Source organism: Xenopus laevis, chromosome 4L (genome assembly GCF_017654675.1).
Source record: "Xenopus laevis strain J_2021 chromosome 4L, Xenopus_laevis_v10.1, whole genome shotgun sequence".
Lineage (NCBI taxonomy): Eukaryota > Metazoa > Chordata > Amphibia > Anura > Pipidae > Xenopus > Xenopus laevis.
The window spans coordinates 88,838,868-88,862,668 of record NC_054377.1 but is presented as its reverse complement, the minus strand read 5'-3'; the positions used below and the strand labels follow the sequence as shown (position 1 = coordinate 88,862,668).

At 38.0% G+C, this 23,801-nt stretch overlaps 1 protein-coding gene across 3 annotated transcripts; it reads right to left on the bottom strand.

The window, feature by feature from the left end:
- Positions 1-1,859: 1,859 nt before the first annotated feature.
- Positions 1,860-17,342, bottom strand: cyp4b1.2.L (cytochrome P450 family 4 subfamily B member 1 L homeolog). 3 transcript variants are annotated; one of them, XM_018256292.2, is made up of 12 exons: positions 17,023-17,342; positions 13,077-13,221; positions 10,395-10,439; positions 8,856-8,983; positions 8,167-8,291; positions 7,429-7,580; positions 5,746-5,852; positions 4,245-4,435; positions 3,874-4,007; positions 3,711-3,775; positions 3,475-3,557; positions 1,860-3,210 (listed from the first exon to the last, which is right to left on the bottom strand). In XM_018256292.2, the coding sequence occupies exons 1-12, from the start codon at positions 17,227-17,229 to the stop codon at positions 3,042-3,044; spliced, it is 1,551 nt and encodes a 516-aa protein (XP_018111781.1). In that variant the 5' UTR covers positions 17,230-17,342; the 3' UTR covers positions 1,860-3,041.
- Positions 17,343-23,801: the final 6,459 nt, after the last annotated feature.

The following is a 23,801-nucleotide window of genomic DNA, read 5'->3' as shown; positions in this document are numbered from 1 at the left end:
ACCCAACTAGTGATTTTAAAGGGCAGATTTATTAAGGGTCGAATAGTAAATTAGAATTTTCGATTAAAAAGTCACACATTCGAATTTTAATTCCCTTAATTATAATGTATATTAGAGTGTGAGATTTATCACTCCTCAACCATGGAAACAGTTCAAATTCTAATATTCGACACCTAAAACCTGCTGAGTTCACTTACAAGTCAGTGGCAGAGCTCCGTTAAACCATTTGAATATGTTAATTGCCTTCCTGCCTTCGAAATTCGAATTCTTGGGTCGGGACTATTCGATCGAATATTAGACGTTCAATTTTTTTCTTAAATAACCTCCCATTCAAGTTAGAGTACAGTTATTAGAGTAAAAAAAAATTCACATAAATTCAACCTTTGATAAATCTGTCCATAAGTGTTTGGATTCTGTTTGGCCAGGGACTTGGATCCATCCTAAATCCTGGCAAAAAAAGATCTGATTTGGCCTAATCCTGAACGGAATATAGGATTTGGTACAGCCCTAGTTTTATAATAAAGGCTCATGTAGCGCACATTTACCCTTGCATGTAGTCATCAGTCCTTCATGGGAAGGTTTGGGTTTTTATTCATCCAGGTTGTGATTTGAATAGCGACAAATCAAAAGCAACTGTTCTGGATACACTTTTACAACATGCAGACCATTCTTTTTATTTGTAATGTGGATGACGATGCACTATGCTGTGCACACAGTAAGTTACAGCATCACCCTTACAGCTATTGAAAAGAATTTAGATAATCATTTCTTAAAGCTAGTGTTGTCTCCTGTTTTAATAAAGTTGTGACACATTTCCAGTCCAGACAGTGGCACATGGGGGCCCTGGTAGTGATATATCACCAAAACACAATAGGAGAATATAATAGAGGGTGAAAAATGTGTTAGTGATCTAGTCACCCATAGTAACCAATCATTAGGTAGCATTCACTGGCTAGCTGTTTAGAAAAAAGTAGACATTGCACATGTTGGGCCACATTCAATTTGATGAGAAAAGTTTATCTATGAATTCAATTCCAAATTTTCTTAGAAAACCAGATGCAATTCAATACTTCTTACTCTGCGTCACATGAAAAATCTATTGAAGTCTAAAGGAAAAAATGAGACTGAATTAGGAGAAAAGTTTTTTTCACAAGATAAACCATGAAATAACGTTTTCTAATGGAACTGAATCTGAACCCCTGTTTATTACAATTTCTTGTTGGCAATTCGCTCATAAATAGTCGATAATGCTGTGCCCAAAGCAGCAGTTGTCCCAAGTATTGAATTGGTAATGTGCAAATGAAAAGTTCCGTGCGTTAGTGTTACAATCTATGTTTGCATGCATGAGAATACTGTTCAGAGGGAACACATCCCTTTGATTCAAGTAAGGCCCAAGTTGATTGTATTACATTTTCATACAAGCAAATTAGAACTAGTGTTCACTAGTTAATAGGACAGTGTTCTCACCAGAAAAATAAACTCTGGGCACAAAAAAATTTAGACGGGTGGGGGAGAAATAATAAAGTTTCCACAACGCTCTAAAATAATCTGTTTTACAAATGCCGATAAAGACAGTGTGCTTCAGAAAAAACAGGGCACACTCCTGGCAGCGTCTATGTGAAGAGTTTACTTTTTCCAAATGATATGTGGGGGAAATCAGCTGGTGATGTGCCCACCTAAAACAGTACTACAATTTTTTTATCTTATCTTTTTTATATTTCAATTCCCCCAGTTATTCCACTCCCCACAATCTCTGTAACAATCCCAAAATATTCAACTGTTTTTTTTTTTTTTTAGAAGAAGAATCCAGATTGTAAATATTAACAAAATTTAGCAACATAACATTTGTGAAAAACAAGTTATTTCAGTTGGATTTATTAAAACACACTGAATACATTAATAAAATGTATACAAATATATTGCAAAATAATTGTTTCATAGACAGATTTACAGTCATATGTGATGTGAGTAACTATCTCTGAGTATTTTATTGGGTCCTGGGCAAAGAAAGCTGCATGAGACAGACCGACTTAAAATTACTATTTATATCCCAATTTCACTAAATTTTAAAGCCAGTTATTTAAAGGGTTTGTAAATCCAAATGAACACATTTGCAGTGTGAAAACACGTCTTTCTAAGCCACTTTCCAATACACATTCATTAAAAATGTTCAGTCTACACTCTGGGGTAGAATAAACCTCATAAAAAAACAAATTCCTATATGTACTACACAATGCTCCCTCTCTTTCAAGTGAGAGAAAGGTCTTGTGGCCCAAAACATGTAGTGGCACTCAATAGACTACTATTTAGACTACTACTTTACTATGCCAAGAAAACTGTAACTATGCATTGGATGGGCGACTAGTCAACAAAGTGACCCCACAGTACAAATGAACATATGAAACTAGAGGCTCTCACACCAAGTTCAATAAGGTCTGAGGCCCCTGGTATGACCTTGATGATCTAGCCTACTAGATAGAGGAACAACCTGGTTAGCAACTGCTTCACTGTCTTTATACAGAGCACTGATGCCATTAATATGACACACCCTTCTATTATTTTCCTCTACGGGAAAGAAACAAACAGGTGGTATTATATTGGCTGTAAGGGATACAAACAGAGGTATGTAATCTGTCCAATTGCACATTTGACCCAGAAACTTCAAATTGTCTTTCTTCAATTGTATTGAAACCTTTCTTTTTCATTAATTATTTGTTTTTTTTTGTTATTATTGTTTATTTTGCTTTGAAGATAATAAAAGATCATCTTTAAAAATGTTCAGTCATTTTTTAAGTTACTCATAAATGTAATTATAACTGAAAGCAGTTTTATCTGATTTTTGCTGTCCCCCCGTCACATTTCTAAACCAGTCAGTAACCGAGTATTTTCCTGTTGTAAATTGTTACAACTCATTCAAGTTAGGCTTTTAGAAGACCAGAGAGACATGTAATTAAAAACTGAAACCAGGACTGAACCATGAAACTTGCAATGCCCTTGGTTATTTGTCTAGGTTTCTAATCTCTGTTGACTTATGTTCCAGGTCAGCTTGCTTTTTTCAGATACACGTGGATACCATTTTTGGAGCGCAGAACAAGTTGTGGCAGCTTGAGGGGAGGCTTGGAAAGATCTGGTAACAACTCAAAGCGTTTCAGTGTCAGTGCCACAGCCACTTTCATCTCATTCATAGCAAAGTTCTGTCCAATGCAGTTCCTGAGAGAAAGAAGGATTGTAATTAGAGAATTCTAAAAAGCATTAGTTCTTTATATAGACTATGTCACATAGAAGATACTTTCTATTTAAATAAATTCCCAGTGTTAAGACATATCACATCCAAAATTGTGCTTCTTTTAATTTTTTTTATTTGGCAATGTTTCCATTGGCCCTCATATAGTTACCCCACTGGGTCCATACAATAGTTAGTTTTTTATTTTAATTCTCTTTCCTCTCAGTTAAAATCTCCTCTGATGGCAATACCTTGGTCCTGCAGCAAAAGGCACAAATGCATGGGAATGCCGCTTAGAAGAATTTTCTGGAGAAAATCGAAGAGGATCAAATATCTAAAGAGAGTTAAAAAAAATTAATTCCAGACAATATAGGAGATGACAGAAACAAAATAATAAAAAATTACTCTACTGCAAACTGCAGGCATTGGAGTTAGTAAAAGGAACATTAGATAGATATGATTAACCACTTAAAACATTAAAAAGTACCTCTGGATCCTTCCACACATTGGGATTTCGGTGAATAGCATAAATCTGTAGACTAACCAAAATGCCTATAAGTATATGTAAAAAAAAAAAAAAGTTAGTTTTTGAGAGAAAACTTCTTGTGCCCACTGCTGAGATTAGCCATGTGCCTCTGTTCTGCACTCACCTGCTGGTAATGACTTCCCATCATGGAATGTTATTGGTTTGGCAAGCTCCCTGGATACTGATGGGACTGGAGGGTATAGGCGCAGACTTTCCTTAATACACATTGTGGTATAAGGTATCCTACCAAGGTCATCCCTAGAAGAAGAAAAAAGAATTCTAGTCAGTAAAAGCTTTTTAGTAGCACATACATATGTTCTGATTTTAGATTAACACTACTAAAAAACACAGGGTATAAATGAAACTGAGATTACAGACCATGGGCTTATTTTATAGTGATGCCTTCTGTGTTAACTGCTTCTGACCCTAGGCTAGTAATGTAAATACTTGAATCCTTGCATATCTCTGTGTTGTGCAATTAGTAGCACTAAATACCATTCCATGGTTTGTCGCTCCCCCAAGACTTCGTTGATCTCCTCCTGGCATTTCTGCTGGTGCTCTGGATGTGTAGCCATACAATATAGGATCCAGGATATTCCACTAGATGTAGTATCATGTCCCTCAAACATGAATGTGTCCACCTCAGCGCGTATATCCTCATCAGAAAGCCCTTGCCCATTTTCATCCTATAGTAAGGAAAACAACATGAAGAAAAATTCAAGGTCACAAGATTAAAAGAAAATTAAATAGCTATTTCCAAGCACTTTACAGCAATTGCCCAGAAATACAACAGCAATCAAGACCCATGTGATTTATCTAGAAGCAATTAATATGGGGTATATTTATCAAATAGTGAAGTTAGAGATCGCCACAGTCTGCTAGAGTGAAATTCCACCACTCTCCATTCATTTCTAAATCCCATAGAAATGAATGGAGAGTGGCGGAATTTCACTCTAGCGTACTGTGGTACTCTTTGATAAATATACCCCAAAGTATAGATATCATCCCTAAAATGCATAACTAAATCTCAACTGCACAATCTAACAATCTTAAAATGCTCCACTGGTTTTACAACAGTCTTTTAATTATAATCCAAAACTGGAAAAAATCACTAAAGTATAGAGACCTGCTAACAATGAAGGCAGCAGCAAAAATAGTTGTAACATTTTAAAAGTCTTAATTAGGACATATATAGCTTAACGTCCCTATACTTTAGTGATTTTTTTCCAGTTTTGGATAACCCTTGAACTCGAGAATATATAGTGAGTCTGCATGTTATTATATTCTGCAATTGTGTATTCATACTTATTTCTTAGAGCAGATATACACGTCATTTATTTTTGTTGATTTAGTTTTAATTATAACCCCTCTGCTATTGCTATTGTATCAGTTGTGCATCTGCAGTTAACAGGGAGTGTAAACCAGAGGCGTAAACCAAGGAGAGAAGTCTTATTCAGACTCTTGTAAAACGGAAGTGGAATGTTAAAATATAAGGTGGAGCAGCAAAGCTAGATGACGTGAAGATAAGAAGCAGATTATACCTTGTACCTATGTGGAACTAAACACCAAAGCCTTATCATGTTTTATAATCATTAATAGTGATTATGCACCTTTTCTACATAAGCCCTGAATGAGTGCATGTAAAAAAAAACAGGGGGTATTTATTCCCCTTTAACACATAAAAGGAAATTAAAGCTAAAAACGTATTTTCTTTAAAAAAAAAAGTGAGTGCTTTCCCATATACGTGTACATTTTCATGCCTCAACAGTTTTAGATGCTTCAGATTCTTGTACAAGTTAAGAAAAAAATGTGTGCAAAAATGTGATGGTCTTGATTCTTAGCGTATCTTGATATTTTACAACAAAATCCCATTACAACTGAAGAAGCATTTTTTTGAAAATTTTTACCAAAGAAGTTGTATGAAATGATAGCATCATATGCATGAACATAAGTTGTTTTTTGTTCCTTTGATATGATTGCTTGTGTAGTTGTTCACCTTGGCACAGAGGAGAATGTCTAGAAAATCCAAGTGCCTCTTCTTTTGGACCTTCTCCAACTCTTCCTTGCTTTCCAAGAGCTTTTTCCTCTGCCCGATTACTTTATCTAACTCAAACAAACAACAATGATAGGGAGAAAAATGTCAATGAAACAGACTAGAACAGTCTGTTGGGACAGTGACATATCCTATAAAGAAATAATGATTTAAAGGAATGGCTAATAGATCAAAATTGTCTTCAGACTTTGAATACGATGTAGATATTATACAGTGGCAACTCTATTCAAATTTGTAAATCGCAATTAAGGAATAATATGAGAGAGAATTAAGTACAAGTTTCTGGCTCGATGCCTTAACCATTGGGCCAGGTGAGCAGCCTGTAGGGTTGCTCACTATATTTTACTTGGCCTTTGCAGCCCCAGCCCAGCAGCAGCCTGATTGGTTGCAGTCAGCCAATCAGGGCTGACTCTGCCCTATATAAGACCAGCCCTCCTAGCAGTGCGACATTGTCCCTAGCTAAGGGTTCCTGTTCTGGCCTCCTTCTTATTCTGCCTTATCTTGTCTTGCTTTGCCTTGTCTGTACCCTTCCCTGTCTTGTCCTGCCTGGCTTTGAACCTTGTCTTGATTTGCCTTACCTTCCCCTTCCAGTACTGCTCGGGTCCTGATTTAAACCTTGATCTTTCCTTGCCTAAACCCTACCTTTTTTGCCTTGACCTTGACCTGACTTTGCCTTTCTGGGTCTTGCTTCCTGTTCTGACCTGTATCCTGTCTATATCTTCCCTCGTCTTGCTCTTCATCTTGCTCTGCCTTTTCCCGTCCTCTCTCAATCCAGTCCTTCTGCTCCAGTCCTCTCGCTATCCAGTCCTTCTGCTCCCGTCCTCTCGCTATCCGGTCCTTCTGCTCCCGTCCTCTCGCTATCCGGTCCTTCTGCTCCCGTCCTCTCGCTATCCGGTCCTTCTGCTCCCGTCCTCTCGCTATCCGGTCCTTCTGCTCCCGTCCTCTCGCTATCCGGTCCTTCTGCTCCCGTCCTCTCGCTATCCGGTCCTTCTGCTCCCGTCCTCTCGCTATCCGGTCCTTCTGCTCCCGTCCTCTTGCTATCCGGTCCTTCTGCTCCCGTCCTCTCGCTATCCGGTCCTTCTGCTCCCGTCCTCTCGCTATCCAGTCCTTCTGCTCCCGTCCTCTCGCTATCCAGTCCTTCTGCTCCCGTCCTCTCGCTATCCAGTCCTCCTTCTTTCCAGCCCTCCTGCTCCAGTCTCCTTCTGATCCAGTCACCTTCTGCACTCTATCCCCAGTCTGTTGCCGATCTATGCCCGCACCGTACTGTCTCATCCTGTTCTACATCTGCTCCATCCCGCTTTAACCCAGTCTGCTCCTAAACTGACTCCTCTCCCCCTTCACCAGTTCCAGTCTTCACCCTCTTTAACCTGTTCCTGCCTTCCCTTTATGTGTTCCCTAGGCACATACAGCTCCTGCCTCAAGTACTCACCCTTCCTTTATCAGTCTCCAAAGCACCCCCTACATTATCCTTGACACTATCTCCCCAACCTAAAACATGCTAGAATAACATTAGATCATTCAGCACTAGATTCCTGGGCTGTATTATTTGAATGATAGAGGGCCTCTCTGTTACATGGCTTTTTGTCTGACTACTGCCATGATAAAAGGAAGATGTCATGTGCTCACCAGTGTGGAGATGCGCTATTCTGCAGGCTTTGCGAAAACGGAAACCATGAGGGCTCAGATAGTAAATTAGGTTACTGTGATAAGGAAAGGTGCGAATGCGCTGCTGAGTCAACCAGGACAGGTCATACACAGCTTGAATGTAGTCATTATCTCTGTAAAATACAAAGACACTTTAGAATCTCTATTTTCTAATGTAAGGCCGTAAAAAGAAATATTTAAAAAAAAATAAAGAAATAGTACAGAAACGTTTTTCTTTCAATACGGTTACAGTTTTTATCAAATATTTCATTTTCCTGCCACCGACATATGTGCTAGAACAAAGTGACAGTCTGCCAAGTGTGCAGCACATACGTTTCCAGGTTACGGGAAAGGTCCTTAATCTGATAAAGTATACAGGTGTGTTTTCCATGATCCCTAATATGGAAAGCTAGATATCCAAACTATGGAGACAGCAGAAGTTTGTAAGTATCTAACAGCAAACATGGAGAAGATAAATATCACTACACAAAGACAACTGTAGCACTAAGCCACAAGGTCTGGATGTTTACAACTGCACCCTAACAAAGGTTTATAACACGGGTTTACCCCACCTTTTATGCAATAAAAAGCTTGTTGTATTATGTTGGAGTAATTGTGGAAACATTACTGTTGATGCAGGTTTTGCAGAATGATCCATCATCACATGATAATAAACTCGGAATCACTTACATCACTTTCCATAAAAACAAAACCACTTACATGTCAGTCTGACAGTTGCTTTGGTAACTAAAGGCACATTTCATGATACTGTCCAGTGTCATCAGGCTGACATGTTGGAATAGCTCCACAGGTTCATCCTTATTGGAAAAGGCATCTAGTTTATCCTGAAACAAACAGCCATATTTGATTACAGAGCAGAAAACATGCAAATAGGTCAACAAACTCTGTGCAGAAAATGTTACATGTTTCTGTATGTCTTTTGAGCCTCTCATGTGTTGCCACAGAATATTTGTAATTTTTTTTATCAATACAGAATTGATCAATACAGAAATCCATTATCCAGAAAGCTCAGAATAATGGAAAGGGTGTCTCCCATAGACTCCTTTTTATATCAAATAATCCACTTTTTCAAAAATGATTTCCTTTATCTCTGCAATAATAAAACAGCACCTTGTAATTGACCCCATCTAAGATATAATGAATCCTTATTTAAAGCAAAGCCAGCCTATTGGGTTTATTTAATGTTTACATGATTTTCTAGTAGACTTAAGGTATGAAGATCCAAATTACGGAAAGATCCATTTTCCAGAAAACCCCAGGACCAGAGCATTTTGGATAACCGGTCCCATGCATGTACAAATTAATAGGCATCCTATTAATTGTAAATTTTTCAACTGCCCAATCCCACACAGCTTCACCTTAAGTACAAAAAAAAGCATTCTATTTACCAGCATGATTTTTGTGGAATCGGAAATGAGACCGACATAAGGTTTCAGAACATCGTAGTGAAACCCAGGGGTGATCAGTCTTCGATGCTGAAACCAAGTATTCCCAGAAAGAACCAGCAGCCCTTTTCCTGTAACCATTTCAACAGAGGTTAGTGCTTTACATCGCATTCAAGATTCTACAGTATACGCTCCTCTGACTAATTTAGATGAACCTGGTTGGGATCAGAGGTGGCCAATTAGTGTAATTTTGCACTGAAGCTAATATTTACATTTATCACTTGTCCATCCTATGCTGATCAGTCTATGCAGTTGTGGATATTCAAAGAACAAGGTAGCACATGGTGGTTATTCTATCTGCCTGGGTTACTGCCTAGGTGCAAATTTGCCCGGTATTCATGGTCACACCTAGTCACAGAAGGAAAATAGCAATTTTATTCACTTCTGTATATTCATGGCAGAAACTGACTTTTTCCAAACTACTTACTACCGGTACTAACTAACACAATGCATTATGGGAACTGGTTTAATCAGAAGATTTTGTCAAAAACGTACAAGGTCAGCAGATCATATGAAGAAAATTATAAAAAATCTGTTGAGAAGTGCTGACTGTTGCATATTGGCTGGCCAGATTCTTTTACAACTTGTTGCATTAACTGTATATATCTAAATATACAAAAGTGATGCTTATGGAATATGTGCCTTAAAAAAAGTTCTTTAGGGTTGCCAGATTAAATCTTCATGTTTCATGAATCCTTTGGTATTCATATTTTAATTAAGTATTTTAAGAGGATATCAATTTAAAATGAAAATGTTTACGTCTTTGAATAATGAAACAAAATGTAATTCTAAACCAATAAGCCAGTGTAATTGTAAAATCTGCAAAAAAATTGCAAATGGTCACTAGCAACCAAGCAAAAGGGCCCTATTCACAGCACTCTCCAGCTTAGTCTCACACCTACGGTTAGAGACACACCTGTGCTATTATTACTAGGCATCATACCTAAACGTATGAGAGTTATAGTTCAAGCATCCGAGAGTCGGCCCAATGTCGATCAGGCAGGGGTAAAAATCTAGTTGGATCGCTGACCTCATCTGCCTGTATTGCTTTTCATTATGATCTGATCATTGGGCGAAATCGCCTAACAAGTGGATCTCTATGTGTATGGCCACCTTTAGTTTTCATATAGTCTCATCTGTTGTATACAAAGAGATTAAGCCGCTATTGCTGTAGCCAGCTGTAAAACCGGTAAATAATGCCAGTCGCTTTAAGTCAGCACAATATACTCACAGACCAGCTTTTCAACCATGTTCAACCTCCATAGCACAAGGGGACCTGCAGGCACGTTTCTTTTGCAGGTTCCGTTTTGCTTGGTTTCTAGTGACCAACATTTAAATGCTATTGTCTATTTTGCTGCCTTAGCACCACCTGGATTTGGAATGTCCAGGCTTTAATTGAAGGGCAATGCACTGAGTCAATTTTGTCAAACACAATATCACAGGAAAAAAAAGAATAAGAATACAAGGTGAGCAGATACATACCAATCCATGGAATCAAAAAGCTGTATCCAGTAGATGTTTTGGGATCTGTAAAAAATCAATTAAAATTGACTATTATATGGGAGATCAAGCTTTTTAGGCGCTACAGTATTTCCTGCAGTTGCAGTGAGGCACATTCTCCGCCGACCTTTCAAACTGGTTTGCCCACCCTTAAAGAAACAGTTCAGTGTAAAAATATAAACTGGGTAAATCATACCTCCCAACTGTCCCGTTTTTAGCGGGACAGTCCCGTTTTCAGCGGGACAGTCCCGTTTTCAGCGGGACAGTCCCGCTTTCAGCGGGACAGTCCCGTTTTCAGTGGGAAAGTCCTGTTTTTGACAGCTCAACTCCCATTCTAGCATTTGTACTAAAATGTCCCGACTTTCTATTCAATCTCCTGCACTGAAGAGCCAGAAAAAGATACAAAGTTTCTAACTTAATTGGCTTTTTGCAGAGAACCCAGAATAGATAGTTAAATACTTTTGGAACAGTTTTAGATAAGGAGGTCTTAGTTGGGAGAACTAAGCCTCACATCTTAAAAGGCAATTAACCATCATTAGAATAACTGTAATATCACATAAAAACCACAGGAATGTGTTCAAACTTCATAACCTGACAAATTTTCTAAAATGGACATGGTAGCTAGGGGGTGTGGAAACACGGCAAATCTTTTTGTCCCTCTTTCTGTTTCCAAAATGTTGGGAGGTATGGGTAAATAGATAGTATGTGCTAAATAAAAAATGTTTCTCATATAGTTAAGTTAAGCCAAAAAAGGAATCTACAAAGGCTGGAGCGATCAGATGTCTAACAGAACCCAACTTCCTGCTTTGCAGCTTTATAACTCTTAGTTAGTCAGAAACTTAAAGGGGGCCACATGAAACATAACTGTTAAATGAGTTTCCTTTTAATCCTTAGCATACAGGTCAGATTCAAAAGCAAACGGTTATGACCCATATAACCCACCTCAAGTCACTGATTGGTTACTGCCTAGTAACCGATCAGTGGAAACCAAAAGAGCTGCTAAGTGGGAAGCTATGTTCTAGCTAGCTGTTATGTTAAATATCCTGTTCCTCAAGCCTTTATATATTATATAATACATAAAAGCCATGAATATCTTGTAAATAATATCCTTATAAACGGTGAGTTCTGATGTCATCAGTTATAAACGGTGAGTTCTGATGTAATTTCTGTCACATGACTCACTGAAATTTGTGTATTATAATAAATAAAGTACCAGTTGTAAAATATGAGGATATTAGGAATGACCTCGGAGTTCCACGACCTGTATAAAAACACTCGGCCTTCGGCCTCGTGTTTTTATATGGTCATGAAACTCCTCGGTAACTTATAATATCCTTATATTTTACAAGAGGGGGTACTTTATTCACTATATTTTGGCCATCTAACTATATTAGAAACAATTTTTAATTTTGCACAACTATTTGCCCAGTTCTTATTTTTACACTAAACTATTCCTTTAAGAAGTTTATATTTTCAGTAAATCTTGTGAACAAAGAATCCCTAAGCCAGTTAGAAATATGACAGCACATATGTACATATGTAAGTAGAAATCTGCAAAGGAAGAATGCGCTGTGCACAATGTCAGTTAGGAGCTTATTTTTCATGATTAAAGGAGAACTGCCGCGAAAATGAAAATTTAATATAAGCTTCAGCATACTGAAATAAGAAGTTTTCTAAATATAATCAATTAAAAATTCTGTACTGTTTCTGAAATAATGAAGTTTATATTCACTATTCCTTTCTCAGCATCTGTTTCTCTTCATTCTCTGTTCATGCAGCAGTTAATTTTTAATTGATTATATTAATCTCCATATGGTCACATTGAGATAAGTTTCTCGCTGAGCAATCATAGGATTACTAACTTCCACATTTCAATCAAGATTAGACTTTACATGGTTTTGATTTGTTTGTATTATTTTATTTTGTTTAGATTATTTATGTAATTTCTTTTTTCTTTTTTGTTTGCCTTTTCTTATGTCCTATTATGATTTTATTCATATGCTGATGTGACAAATAAAGAGTTAAAAAAAATGTCCACTGATATATATATATATATGAAAATACAAAATTTAAAAGGTAATTTACCTCGCACTTACCACAGTAAGCTTACCTCACTTCCCCTGTGTCCCAAGTTGGCTATGTATCACAGGTATGGGATCCGTTATCTGGAAACCCATTATCCAGAAAGCTCAGAATTACAGAAAGCCTGTCTCCCATAGACTCCATTTTATCTAAATTATCCAAATTTTTAAAATTGATTGCCCTTTTCTTTGTAATAATAAAACAGTACATTGTATGTGATCCTAACTAAGATCGAATGAATCCTTATTGAAGGGAAACCCAGCCTATTGGGTTTATTTAATGTTTACATGATTTTCTAGTAGACTTATGGTATGAAGATCCAAAATACGGAAAGATCCGTTATCTAGAAAACCCCAGGTCTCTAACATTCTGGATAACAATTCCCATACCTGTATATATGTGGCACTTCAATGGGTTTTCAAGATTCATCCCCTGTTTGTCAACTTAATAGACTTGTTTGTGTGACATGAGAATATTAAAATGTGGATCAAAAAGATCTGGTAAATTATATAAAATGCTCAGTACGCTAAAAAAGTTATCATGCTGACCTAGGCATAAAGCTGCTGCCCACTTGCATCATACCTGGTCTTCCAAATACAAGCTTTGCATATTCTGGGTGAGTGATGATTAGAGTGCCAAAGAATTTTCCAATCCACAGTGGAAAGGCATTTGGATATTTTTTCGCCCACACCATTAATCTATCCAGATCTTTTCCATCACGACGAAACTAAGAATACAAAAAAAAAGGATTACAAAAATAAAATAGTCATAACAACATACATGTTCAGCCTATTCTAGATGCATAGATCGTTTCAGATTTACAGCAGTTCTATGCTTCTATGCTACACTATGTACAGCAACACTGAACTTGTACAATATTAAATGCCTCCTGCTTTGAATGTCAGTCTCCTCAGGTTGTGCTTACAGCTTGTAGTTTTATATAGTTAGTGAATAAGGCATGCATGTCCTTGGATAGTTAATTTTGCTGGGTATTTTCTTAAAAAGGACTGACATAAAGCCTTGCAAAGGGTGATGCATCTAGGAGTACCCATAAGGCAATGCAGATGCCAGTCAAGTCTGGTACAGCATCTTGCGTCATAGCTTTCTGGATAATGGGTTTCCGGATAACGGATCCCTTAACCGTATGTTAAGTTATGTTCATGCTCTTTTCTGTCATGTATTTAAGGTAGCATAGATATATAATATGGAGTGGCATTATCAGCATTATACCTCATCATTGTTAAAATGGAACATTTACCTGTTCCTTCCTAGGGGCATATTTATTAATAGGTTAAAAAAAAGAGCTTACAAGGTTTATCAGAGCGTGTTTCCACAGCTCTTTATTCAGTTATATAGTATTTATGAAAGGTTTTAAATACTGTGGACAATAAATGCCAGTATGCACTGAATCAAGTAGTTATTCATTCTCTTTAACCAGCATGTTTATGGCCAGTGTGTTAAAAGCAAAGCAAGATAGTAGCGTTATCATCTGTACTGAGGATCTGATTATATGTAACATAGTAACATAGTAAGTAAGGTTGAAAAACGACACACGACCATCACGTTCAACCTTTTGACTTTTTTTTTTTAACCTGCCTAACAGCTAGTTGATCCACAGGAAGGCAAAAAAAAAACCCATCTGAAGCCTCTCCAATTTGTCTCAGAGGGGAAAAAAATTCCTTGCTGACTCCTCCCTGGATCAACTTGTACTATGAGCTATCTTCCATCCAACCCCTTCTTAAAGCTATCTAATGTATCAGCCAGTACAACTGATTCAGGGAGAGAATTCCACATCTTCACAGATCTCACTGTAAAAGAACCCCTTCCAAATATTTAGGCGGAACCTCTTTTCTTCTAATTGGAATAGGTGACCTTGTGTCAGCTGGAAAGACCCATTGTTAAAGCATTAGAGAGAAAATTATTTGATCCCCTTATATATTTATACATAGTTACCATATCACCCCTTAAGCACCTCTTCTCCAATGTGAACATCCCCAATTTGGCCAGTCTTTCCTCATAGCTAAGATTTCCATACCTTTTACCAGGTTAGTTGCCCTTCTCTGTACCCTCTCTAATATAATGTCCTGTTTGAGCAGTGGAGACCAAAACTGTACAGCATATTCTAGACGGGGACCATATCAGTGCTCTATAAAGTGGAAGAATGACCCCCTCCTCCCGTGACTCTATGCACTTTTAATACAGCTCAAGACCTTATTTGCCCTTGATGCTGCCGACTGGCATTGCTTGCTACAGCCAAGTTTATCATCTACAAGGAATCCAAGGCCCCTTTCCATTATGGACTTGCCTAGTGCAGTCCCATTAAGGGTATAAGTGGCTTGGATATTTTTACATCCCAGGTGCATGACTTTACATTTATCAACATTGAATCTCATTTTCCACTTATCTGCCCAGATTGCCAGTTTGTCAAGATCATGTTGCAAGGATGACTCATCCTGGATGGAATTAATTGGGCTGGATAATTTTGTGTCATCTGCAAACACTGATATAATACTTACAATACCCTCCCCTAAGTCATGAAATAAAAGTGGACACAATACTGAGCCCTGAAGGTCCCCACTAAGAACCATACTCCAAGTAGAAAATGTACCATAACAATGGCCCTCTGTACTTGATCCTGTAGCCAGTTTTCTATCCATGTAAAAACGACTTTATTAAGCCCAACAGATTTTAGTTTAGAAAGCAGTCGTTTGTGGGGAACGATATCAAACACTTTGGCAAAATCCAAATAGATCACAGCTACTGCCCCCCCCCCCCACTGTCCAACATCTTAATTACCTCATCATAAAAAGCAATCAAATTTGTCTGACATGACCTATCCTTCATAAAGCCATGCTGATTGCTGCTCATAAAGCCATTCACTAGGACACAATTTTGAATGTGATCCCTTAACAAGACTCCAAATAATTTGCCCACAACAGATGTCAAACTTACTGGCCTATAATTGCCAGGCTGAGTTCGTAACCCCTTTATAAATATTGGAATGACATCAGCTTTTCTCCAGTCCATAAGTACCATACCAGATGAATGTGAATCTGAGAAAATCAGAAATAGGCGCCAGTCTAAAACTGAACTAAGCTCTCTTAGAACCCGGGGGTGTATGCCATCTGGCCCTGGTGCATTGTTTACATTAAGTTTTATTAAAGCTTTATGAATGATATCCTGAGTCAGCCACTGACAAGATTGAGCTGAGTCATCAGTGCAGCTATGAAGTGAGCCTGGGAATTCAGTCTCCTCTATTGTATACACTGAAGAAAATAACTGATTTTGCCTTTTCTGTATCTGTTACAACAAAACTGGTCAATATGGTCTGCTCGCACACCCTGGCCTTCGAGAATAGAAGCCTGGTGCTTGGTGTTGGAGGGATCGGCACCCTCCCCAAGAGCCAATTGTTGAAATACACCTCACGGCAAGTTCAACGTTGCTTTTCTGCACATAAAGACACAAGGGACCTCCCTGCTTGAACTTGCTGTGAGTGCCAGTGTATTTGTACAACCATACTGATACCATTATTTAAAGGAGCAACACTCTCAACCCGCATCTTTTTACTATTAATATACTTAAAAAACTTTTTGGGGTTAGTCTTGGCCTCAGCCACAATGCACTCTTCATTTCCTTTCTTTGCCTTTCTGGATTGCTGTTTTGCAACATTTATTATAGTGTTTATATTCACTAAATGCATCTTCTGTCCCAACAGACTTGTACTTTGTAAATGCCTTCCTCTTCTTTCCTATTAACTACTTTACTCCTATATTAAGCCACATTACTTCCCTTACTCATAAGGGAATAAATTGAGAACAGCAACGATTTAATATAATTTTAGGTGACCACGATTTCTGTTTTTGAGTTTTTAGCTGGAAACATAATGCCCCAGTCTATTCTCTGAAGGGCAGCCCTCAAGGCACTAAAATTAGCTTTTCTGAAATTCATGGTTGTTGTTGCCCCAGTGTATATTTGTTTTTGTTTTTTTTTTTGCACCAGACATTAAATGATATAAGATTATGGTCACTATTTCCCAGGTGTCAATGACTTGCACATTTGCTATAAGTTCTGGGTCATTTGAGATCACTAGATCCAGAATAGCATTTTTTCTGGTTGGCTCCTAAATAACCTGTGCCAGAAAATTGTCATGCAACAACTTTTTTCCATTAACTGATCTGGCAGTACTGTTGCACTTTGTTTTATATTTTACAAGAGAAGAAAGAATGATTGGTGAGGGAGTGTGAGAGGGCAGAACTACATAAGGATGCCAGCTATTATAACATACTATGAGATACCTGCTATTCTCAGCAAAAAGGTAAAAGAATACAGATACCTGGGTTTACACAAAAAGTGTGTGTGTTAAAATGCAGAATAACTGTAGAATTTGATGTGAGAGTCGGGGGTGTTTAAACACAATGAACATTAACCAACTACAAGAGGCTAGAATATTAGATTATAGGAGGAACTGTTCTGGTAAATGCAATGAATGCAACATCTACTGGAGCAAGATGACTAGCAGGGAACTCACCTGATTGACATGTCCATAGAGCCAATGGGAGGGAGGTCCGGGGAAAGGCGTTAGAGCTGCGGTAAACTTCCTCCCCCTGCTGTAAAGCGCACAGGCTTTCAGCACAAGCAGCACCACGCACAGTAATATTGCAAACTGGCCAATCTGGGCGACATTCACAGGCAGCCAGGAGCTACTCAGTACTTTCCATAGACCAGAAGCCATCATGCTGTCCCAGTCGCACACAGATTGAGGTCGCACACTCACTCGCTTCTATATAACTCCCTTACCAACAGCTGCTTTGCGCATGCTCGGCCCTCCCTCCCTGCACCAGATGCCCCGGATGCGGGTACTTTAGATAGAGGCCGCGCTGTGGTCTATAGCGACTGTTAGTGACCGTGACGCGCCTTTACTGTAACAGAATGGCGGCATTTCCGCACTGGGATGTTTTCATTTACACTGAACGTTATTTATAAACTTTCCACTAAGAGATTCTTTTGCGCAATGGTGTGGGAAAGATTATCTCTGCTAAAACCCACCGTCTGTATCAAGTAGTTAAACGATGATGACAGGTGGTGTTACTTATGCTCTCATCAAGCCTGTAGCTTTATAATGTGTCATTTGAATTATACTTCATTGTAAAACATTAATAAAACGTTTTTAAAAGGTATTCAAACGATTCGAACATACGTCTGTTGTGTCGTCACACTTTATACAGGCAAAACTGTGACTGGATCATTGTACTACTACACGAGCTCCGCAATGTCTTCTCAAACGTTCCACTTTCCCAGCTGCCTGGGGGTTTCTTTCTCTGGCCAGTTCTCCAGTCGGGCTCCAGCTTAGGGACAGTGTAGTATATGGTTAATAATGGCCCCTGCTACATTCCTTTTTAAAAAAGCTTTTATATTTTCTTACAAGAAATCATTCAGGCGTTTTCTACACTCCTGGCCAGCCCTGCCACTGCTGGGTCTGCTCTGTATATATATCTTCGTATATATATTTATGCCCTACTAATGACGTACAGATTCACCAAATCCACCTCACTGCACTGCTTCAATTCAGGTCAAGTGTCCTTCAGAAGGTGGCCTTTTTGGCTCTGCACTCACTGTTTATTGGTTTTAAGGGGGTTGCTAAACAACATCTTAAACTAACACAGCAGCAACTGTCATTGAGTGTTTTATTTCGCTAAGGTTCGCTGCCGAAATGACGTGCGTCAAAAAAAAAACTCGTTGCATATCAACAAAAAAATTGTCACCCATAGACTAATGCATTTTGGCAAATTTTCACCAAAGGCGAATTTTTGGCTATGCAAAATGGGTGAAAATTGCCATCATCACACTTGACTGAATGAGTATATGGCCTGAAGTTTTATTTATTGGCTTTGGACTCTTGCTATTGCTTGCCAGAATCAGCTCAACAAAAAGTCACCACCACCTCTTTAAACTGTTACAGTTTGATATATATTTCAGCCACTGATGCTAGTTGGTTAGTGATGTGCGGACTGGCCGATACCCATGGGCCCTTTTTTATAGACGATGAGCCTGCTCACCCCGCCCATTTGTAATGTCATCGGCGGGGCAGGTCTATAAAAGGAAGCCGGTAGGAAAAACCCGACCCGCACATCACTAATAGTTGATGCTCTCTTCCCAAATGTAAACTTAAAGGGGTTGTTTGCCTTTGAGTTAACTTTTAGTATGATGTAGAGAGTGGTATTCTGAGACAATTTGCAATTAATTTTTTTTATTATTTGTGATTTCTGAGTTATTTGGCTTTTTATTTAGCAGCTCTCCAGTTTGCAATTGCTGCAATTTGGTTGCTAGGGTCCAAACTACCCTAGCGACCTTGCATTGGTTTTTAAGAGACTGGAATATGAATAGGAGAGGGCCTGAGTAGAAAAACAAGTAATACAAAGTAGCAATGACAATACAGTTGTAGCCTTACAGAGCATTTGATTTTTAGATCGGGTCCCCCATTTGAGGTCAGAAGAAAAAGGCAAATAATTAAAAACACTATAAATAACTAGAGAGGTACATTTCCTGAAGAAAATGTGAGTGGTGCTTGCCGTGGCAAAACTCAGGCCCAAATCTGATTGGCTGTTGTTGCCCCGCCCCTTTTTTTCCTAATTGTGAACCACAGTCACTCAGTGACTAACATACCAAAGTTTGGGAATGCTGTCATTTAATGTGTAAAAATGGCAGCATTTCTATTTTTTTCTATTGAAAATCAATGAATGAAATTTGATTGGTTGTTGGTGGCTCCGCCCACTTTTTCTAAACTTGAAGTGGAAACCCCCAGCGACCACATTTGTGATATTCAAGGTCCCTGACATCAATACTGAGAGAATGGCAGCCTTCTTAATTTTTCCCATTAAAACCAATCAAAGAAATCTGATTGGTTGGTTTTGGCTCCACCCACTTTTCTTAATTTTAATCCCAGTCCCCCAGTGACCAACTGTGCCAAGTTTGAGGACCCTGCCATTAACCGTCTAAGAGCGGCAGCAGTTTAAAATTTTCCTATTTAATTGAATGGCTGAAATTTGATTGGCTGTTGTAGACTCCGCCCACTTTTTGTAAATTTTGGCTGCAGTCACCCAGTGACCCACGGTGCAAAGTTTGGGAGCTCTGGCTTTATTACTGTGAGAATTACAGCTGTTTACATTTTCTCATTGAAGTCAATAGGGAAAATCTGATTGGTTGTTTGCGGCTCCGCTCACTTTTTTGGGTCCCCAAAATAGGACAGAAAAGTCACAACACCCCATTCCCGAATAAGATGAACGGTTTGACACCTCATTCATGGGTCTGCGACAAACTAATTATTCGATAAATTCCCCATTATAAGTCAATGGGGCAAATTTGGGGACCTCTCCTGCCCCGGGGGTAAAACTTATACCCTCGTGTGGGGTATCATCTGACACAGGTCGCAAACCTCTTCAAATGTGGTAAATTTAACGTTTCTACAAGATTCCCTCTCTGCGCTAGAATCCGTCAAAAGTTGGCCTCAATGTTAATCTATGGGACTTTTCGGGGTGGTTAATTGCCCCCGCAAGGGGCAATTAACCACCCACCCCTTAGAAAAGTCATACCACCCCATTCCCGATTAAGCCGCACGATTTGACACCTCATTCATGGGTCTAGGACAAACGGTGCGGGACTAGTTACGCGCCAAACTTTCATACGGAAGAAGAATAAAAATAAGTTTGCAAGATAACAGTAGTGATGCTTTGCTTCGCAAGCACCACTAAAAAAATAAGTTTGCAAGATAACAGTAGTGATGCTTTGCTTCGCAAGCACCACTAAATAACAGTAGTGATGCTTTGCTTCGCAAGCACCACTAATGAAGACAATTTGAAAAATTGATTCGAATTGGCGTGAAACTGCAACTGTTAACAACATCATACATTAAATCCTTTGTCCTTTGTCTATGTTTTAAATTGTATATGTTTTGAATGTTGTCTTTGAAAAAGGCCACCATACACATATATGTCATAAGCAAAATCTTAAAAGGAACTAGTAAGGAAGGGGCAAAATAAGTTTAGCCCTTGAGGGGCAGCTGGTCTATAATGGGACATCCCAAAAAACTTACTACTCAACTGCTGCAGTCTATACAGGCCTGTCAAAAAGGGCCAAAAATGCTGGAATATAGCCCCCAACTCCAAAGGGCACTCAAATCAAAAAATTCAAAAATATATTCCCAGTCAATTCTCAAAGTTAAAAAATCACTTTTTATTTATCATAATTATTAAAAAGTAGGCATACAGACCAATTTATGCTCCACCTTACGCGTTTCGCACCCACAGGCACTTATTCATAGGCATATGGCATATAGTAGATATGTTTTAAATTCTATTTGTTTTGAAAGTTGTCTTTGAAAAAGGCCACCATACACATACATGTCATAAGCAAAATCTTAAAAGGAACTAGTAAGGAAGGGGCAATATAAGTTTAGCCCTTGAGGGGCAGCTGGTCTATAATGGGACATCCACTAGCCCTATGGACCAGGAGGATAAAAGTTATCAAAGATGAGGGTCTATCTACTGTGACCATACATTATTTGAGAGCTAACAAGGGGTAAATCTGTCTGTGAGCAAGGGGATGTCCTGTAATGGGTTTAGATGCTATAAATGGGTGGCTCAATGAGGTGCTCGGGTCTTGTTTGATCCTGGCCAGAGCACATTACGTTTATTTGTTTTAATCTCCTCTGAAACAGGGATTAAAATGACTCTGAGTAAAAAAAATCACTTAATGTGTTGGTGTAACTTAACTTAACCTATTATTTATTCCTATTATTTACTATCTACGCAAAGCAAATAGGACCTCAACATCAAGATTAAATAACAATAAGCAGTTCACGCCAACTCTATTGTATCCTATGCTATACAAAATTATGGAAAAATACTTGCATTTCCTGAGGCATAAAGCCATTGGCATCTAGTCTGAGCAGCATTTAATAAATACTTTAATGCTCCAAATTGCCTTCTTTCAGAGGGTTTCACTGAGATTAACAGGCTGATTTAGTAAAACTCGAATTAATCTTGTTTTTTTTATGAAAACAAATCGGACCAAACTCCATTCCACAAATTGAACTCATTTATCAGTCATTTTTTGAGCGTACAATTGCCGTTCTGAAAACTAAAATTTATTGAAATTGACGCTGCGAAAAAACGTAACTTTTTCGGATTATCGGATGAAAACCCCGACCTTTTCGGATTATCCAGTGAAGATCATGATGTCAGGGACATCTGCCATTAACTTCTACATGACCTTGAAAGGTTTGAGATGGCTTATTTTTGGATTTTTAGCAGCTGTGGGGTATGTTTTTACCATGAAAAATTCAAGTTTTCCCCCTAAAAACTTTGACCAGAAAAAAATCGAGGTTTAATAAATGGGCCCCTAAATATAGCATTGTCCCACACTCAATAGAATTGTTTGAAGGAAAATATCTATCAAAACCCACTTGCTCATCAATAAAGAAGCAGCTGAGTCAGATTTGTAGATTGTTTTATATTGTATATTAACATAAGTTTTTATGTTATGGAGAATTTCAAATGACATTCAGTCAAGTCACTGTAATGTTTATATCTTTGCACTTTGCAAACAAATCTCTGGGCTACCCATGAGAAAACTGGTTAGAAATTGTACAATTAGCTATATATATATATATATATATATATATATATATATATATATATATATATATATATATATATATATATATATATATATATATATATATATATATATATATATATATATATATATATATATATATATATATATATATATATATATAGTCAAATACAAGAGTCCTCTGCACTCAACCCATTATCAATATATTTAAGACAGCGACATTTTGTGCATACTGCTACTAAAAAATGCCTTACCCTTTAAACAAAACAGGGATTGTTTGTCCATATATTGCAATATATTTAAGCTGGCCAACTACGTCAAAGTCATCCCATATCTGGCCAGTCCTATGCTCAATTTTATCTGATTCATATATTGCAATATATAAACAAACAATCCCTGTTTTGTTTAAAGGGTAAGGCATTTTTTAGTAGCAGTATGCACAAAATGTCGCTGTCTTAAATATATTGATAATGGGTTGAGTGCAGAGGACTCTTGTATTTGACTATATGTATTTTGTGGTCACAGCCTCATTGCACCCCCGCCTAATGGTTTTAATAAATAGTGGTGAGCACAACTTTCCCTTGTTTGTTATAGTTTATACAGGAGCAGTGACCAGCTCCATGTTGTAGCTCCCACCCTTCCCAGCTATAGTCAGGTGATCCCACTGGTGTCTAATAAAAGGGCAGCCAAGTATGGAGGTTTACTTTGAAAGCAGCAAGTTAAGTTGCAGGTAAAACCAAGTCCCTTTGTAAAATGTATAATGAAGCAATAGAATTCTTAATGAATCAGATAAAATTGAGCATAGGACTGGCCAGATATGGGATGACTTTGACGTAGTTGGCCAGCTTAAATATATTGCAATATATGGACAAACAATCCCTGTTTTGTTTAAAGGGTACGGCATTTTTTAGTAGCAGTATGCACAAAATGTCGCTGTCTTAAATATATTGATAATGGGTTGAGTGCAGAGGACTCTTGTATTTGACTATATGTATTTTGTGGTCACAGCCTCATTGCACCCCCGCCTAATGGTTTTAATAAATAGTGGTGAGCACAACTTTCCCTTGTTTATATATATATATATATATATATAATACACAAAAGCCATGAATATCCTGTAAATTATATCCTTATAAACGGTGAGTTCTGATGTCATCAGTTATAAACGGTGAGTTCTGATGTCATTTCTGTCACATGACTCACTGAAATTTGTGTATTATAATAAATAAAGTACCCCCAGTTGCAAAATATGAGGATATTAGAAGTTACCTCGGAGTTCCATGACCTGTATAAAAACACTCGGCCTTCAGCCTCGTGTTTTTATATGGTCATGAAACTCCTCGGTAACTTATAATATCCATATATTTTACAAGAGGGGGTACTTTATTCACTATATATATATATATATATAAATATATATATATATATGGATTGCAAATTGCAGTTACACCATGGCTTGACCTGATTTCAGATTTACTGCACCAAATTGTCCATAATGCTTATTATGAGGCTTCACAGACCGGCAAATATGGAGCTGTTGGAAACCCAGAGATTATATGAAAAGATAGGTTTGTATTTTAGCAGATTTGCAGCAAAGATAAAAGGCATTTCAAAACATTTAAAATAATGACTTGCACAATATTATCTTTGTATATGAGTTTCATGACCTCGGAC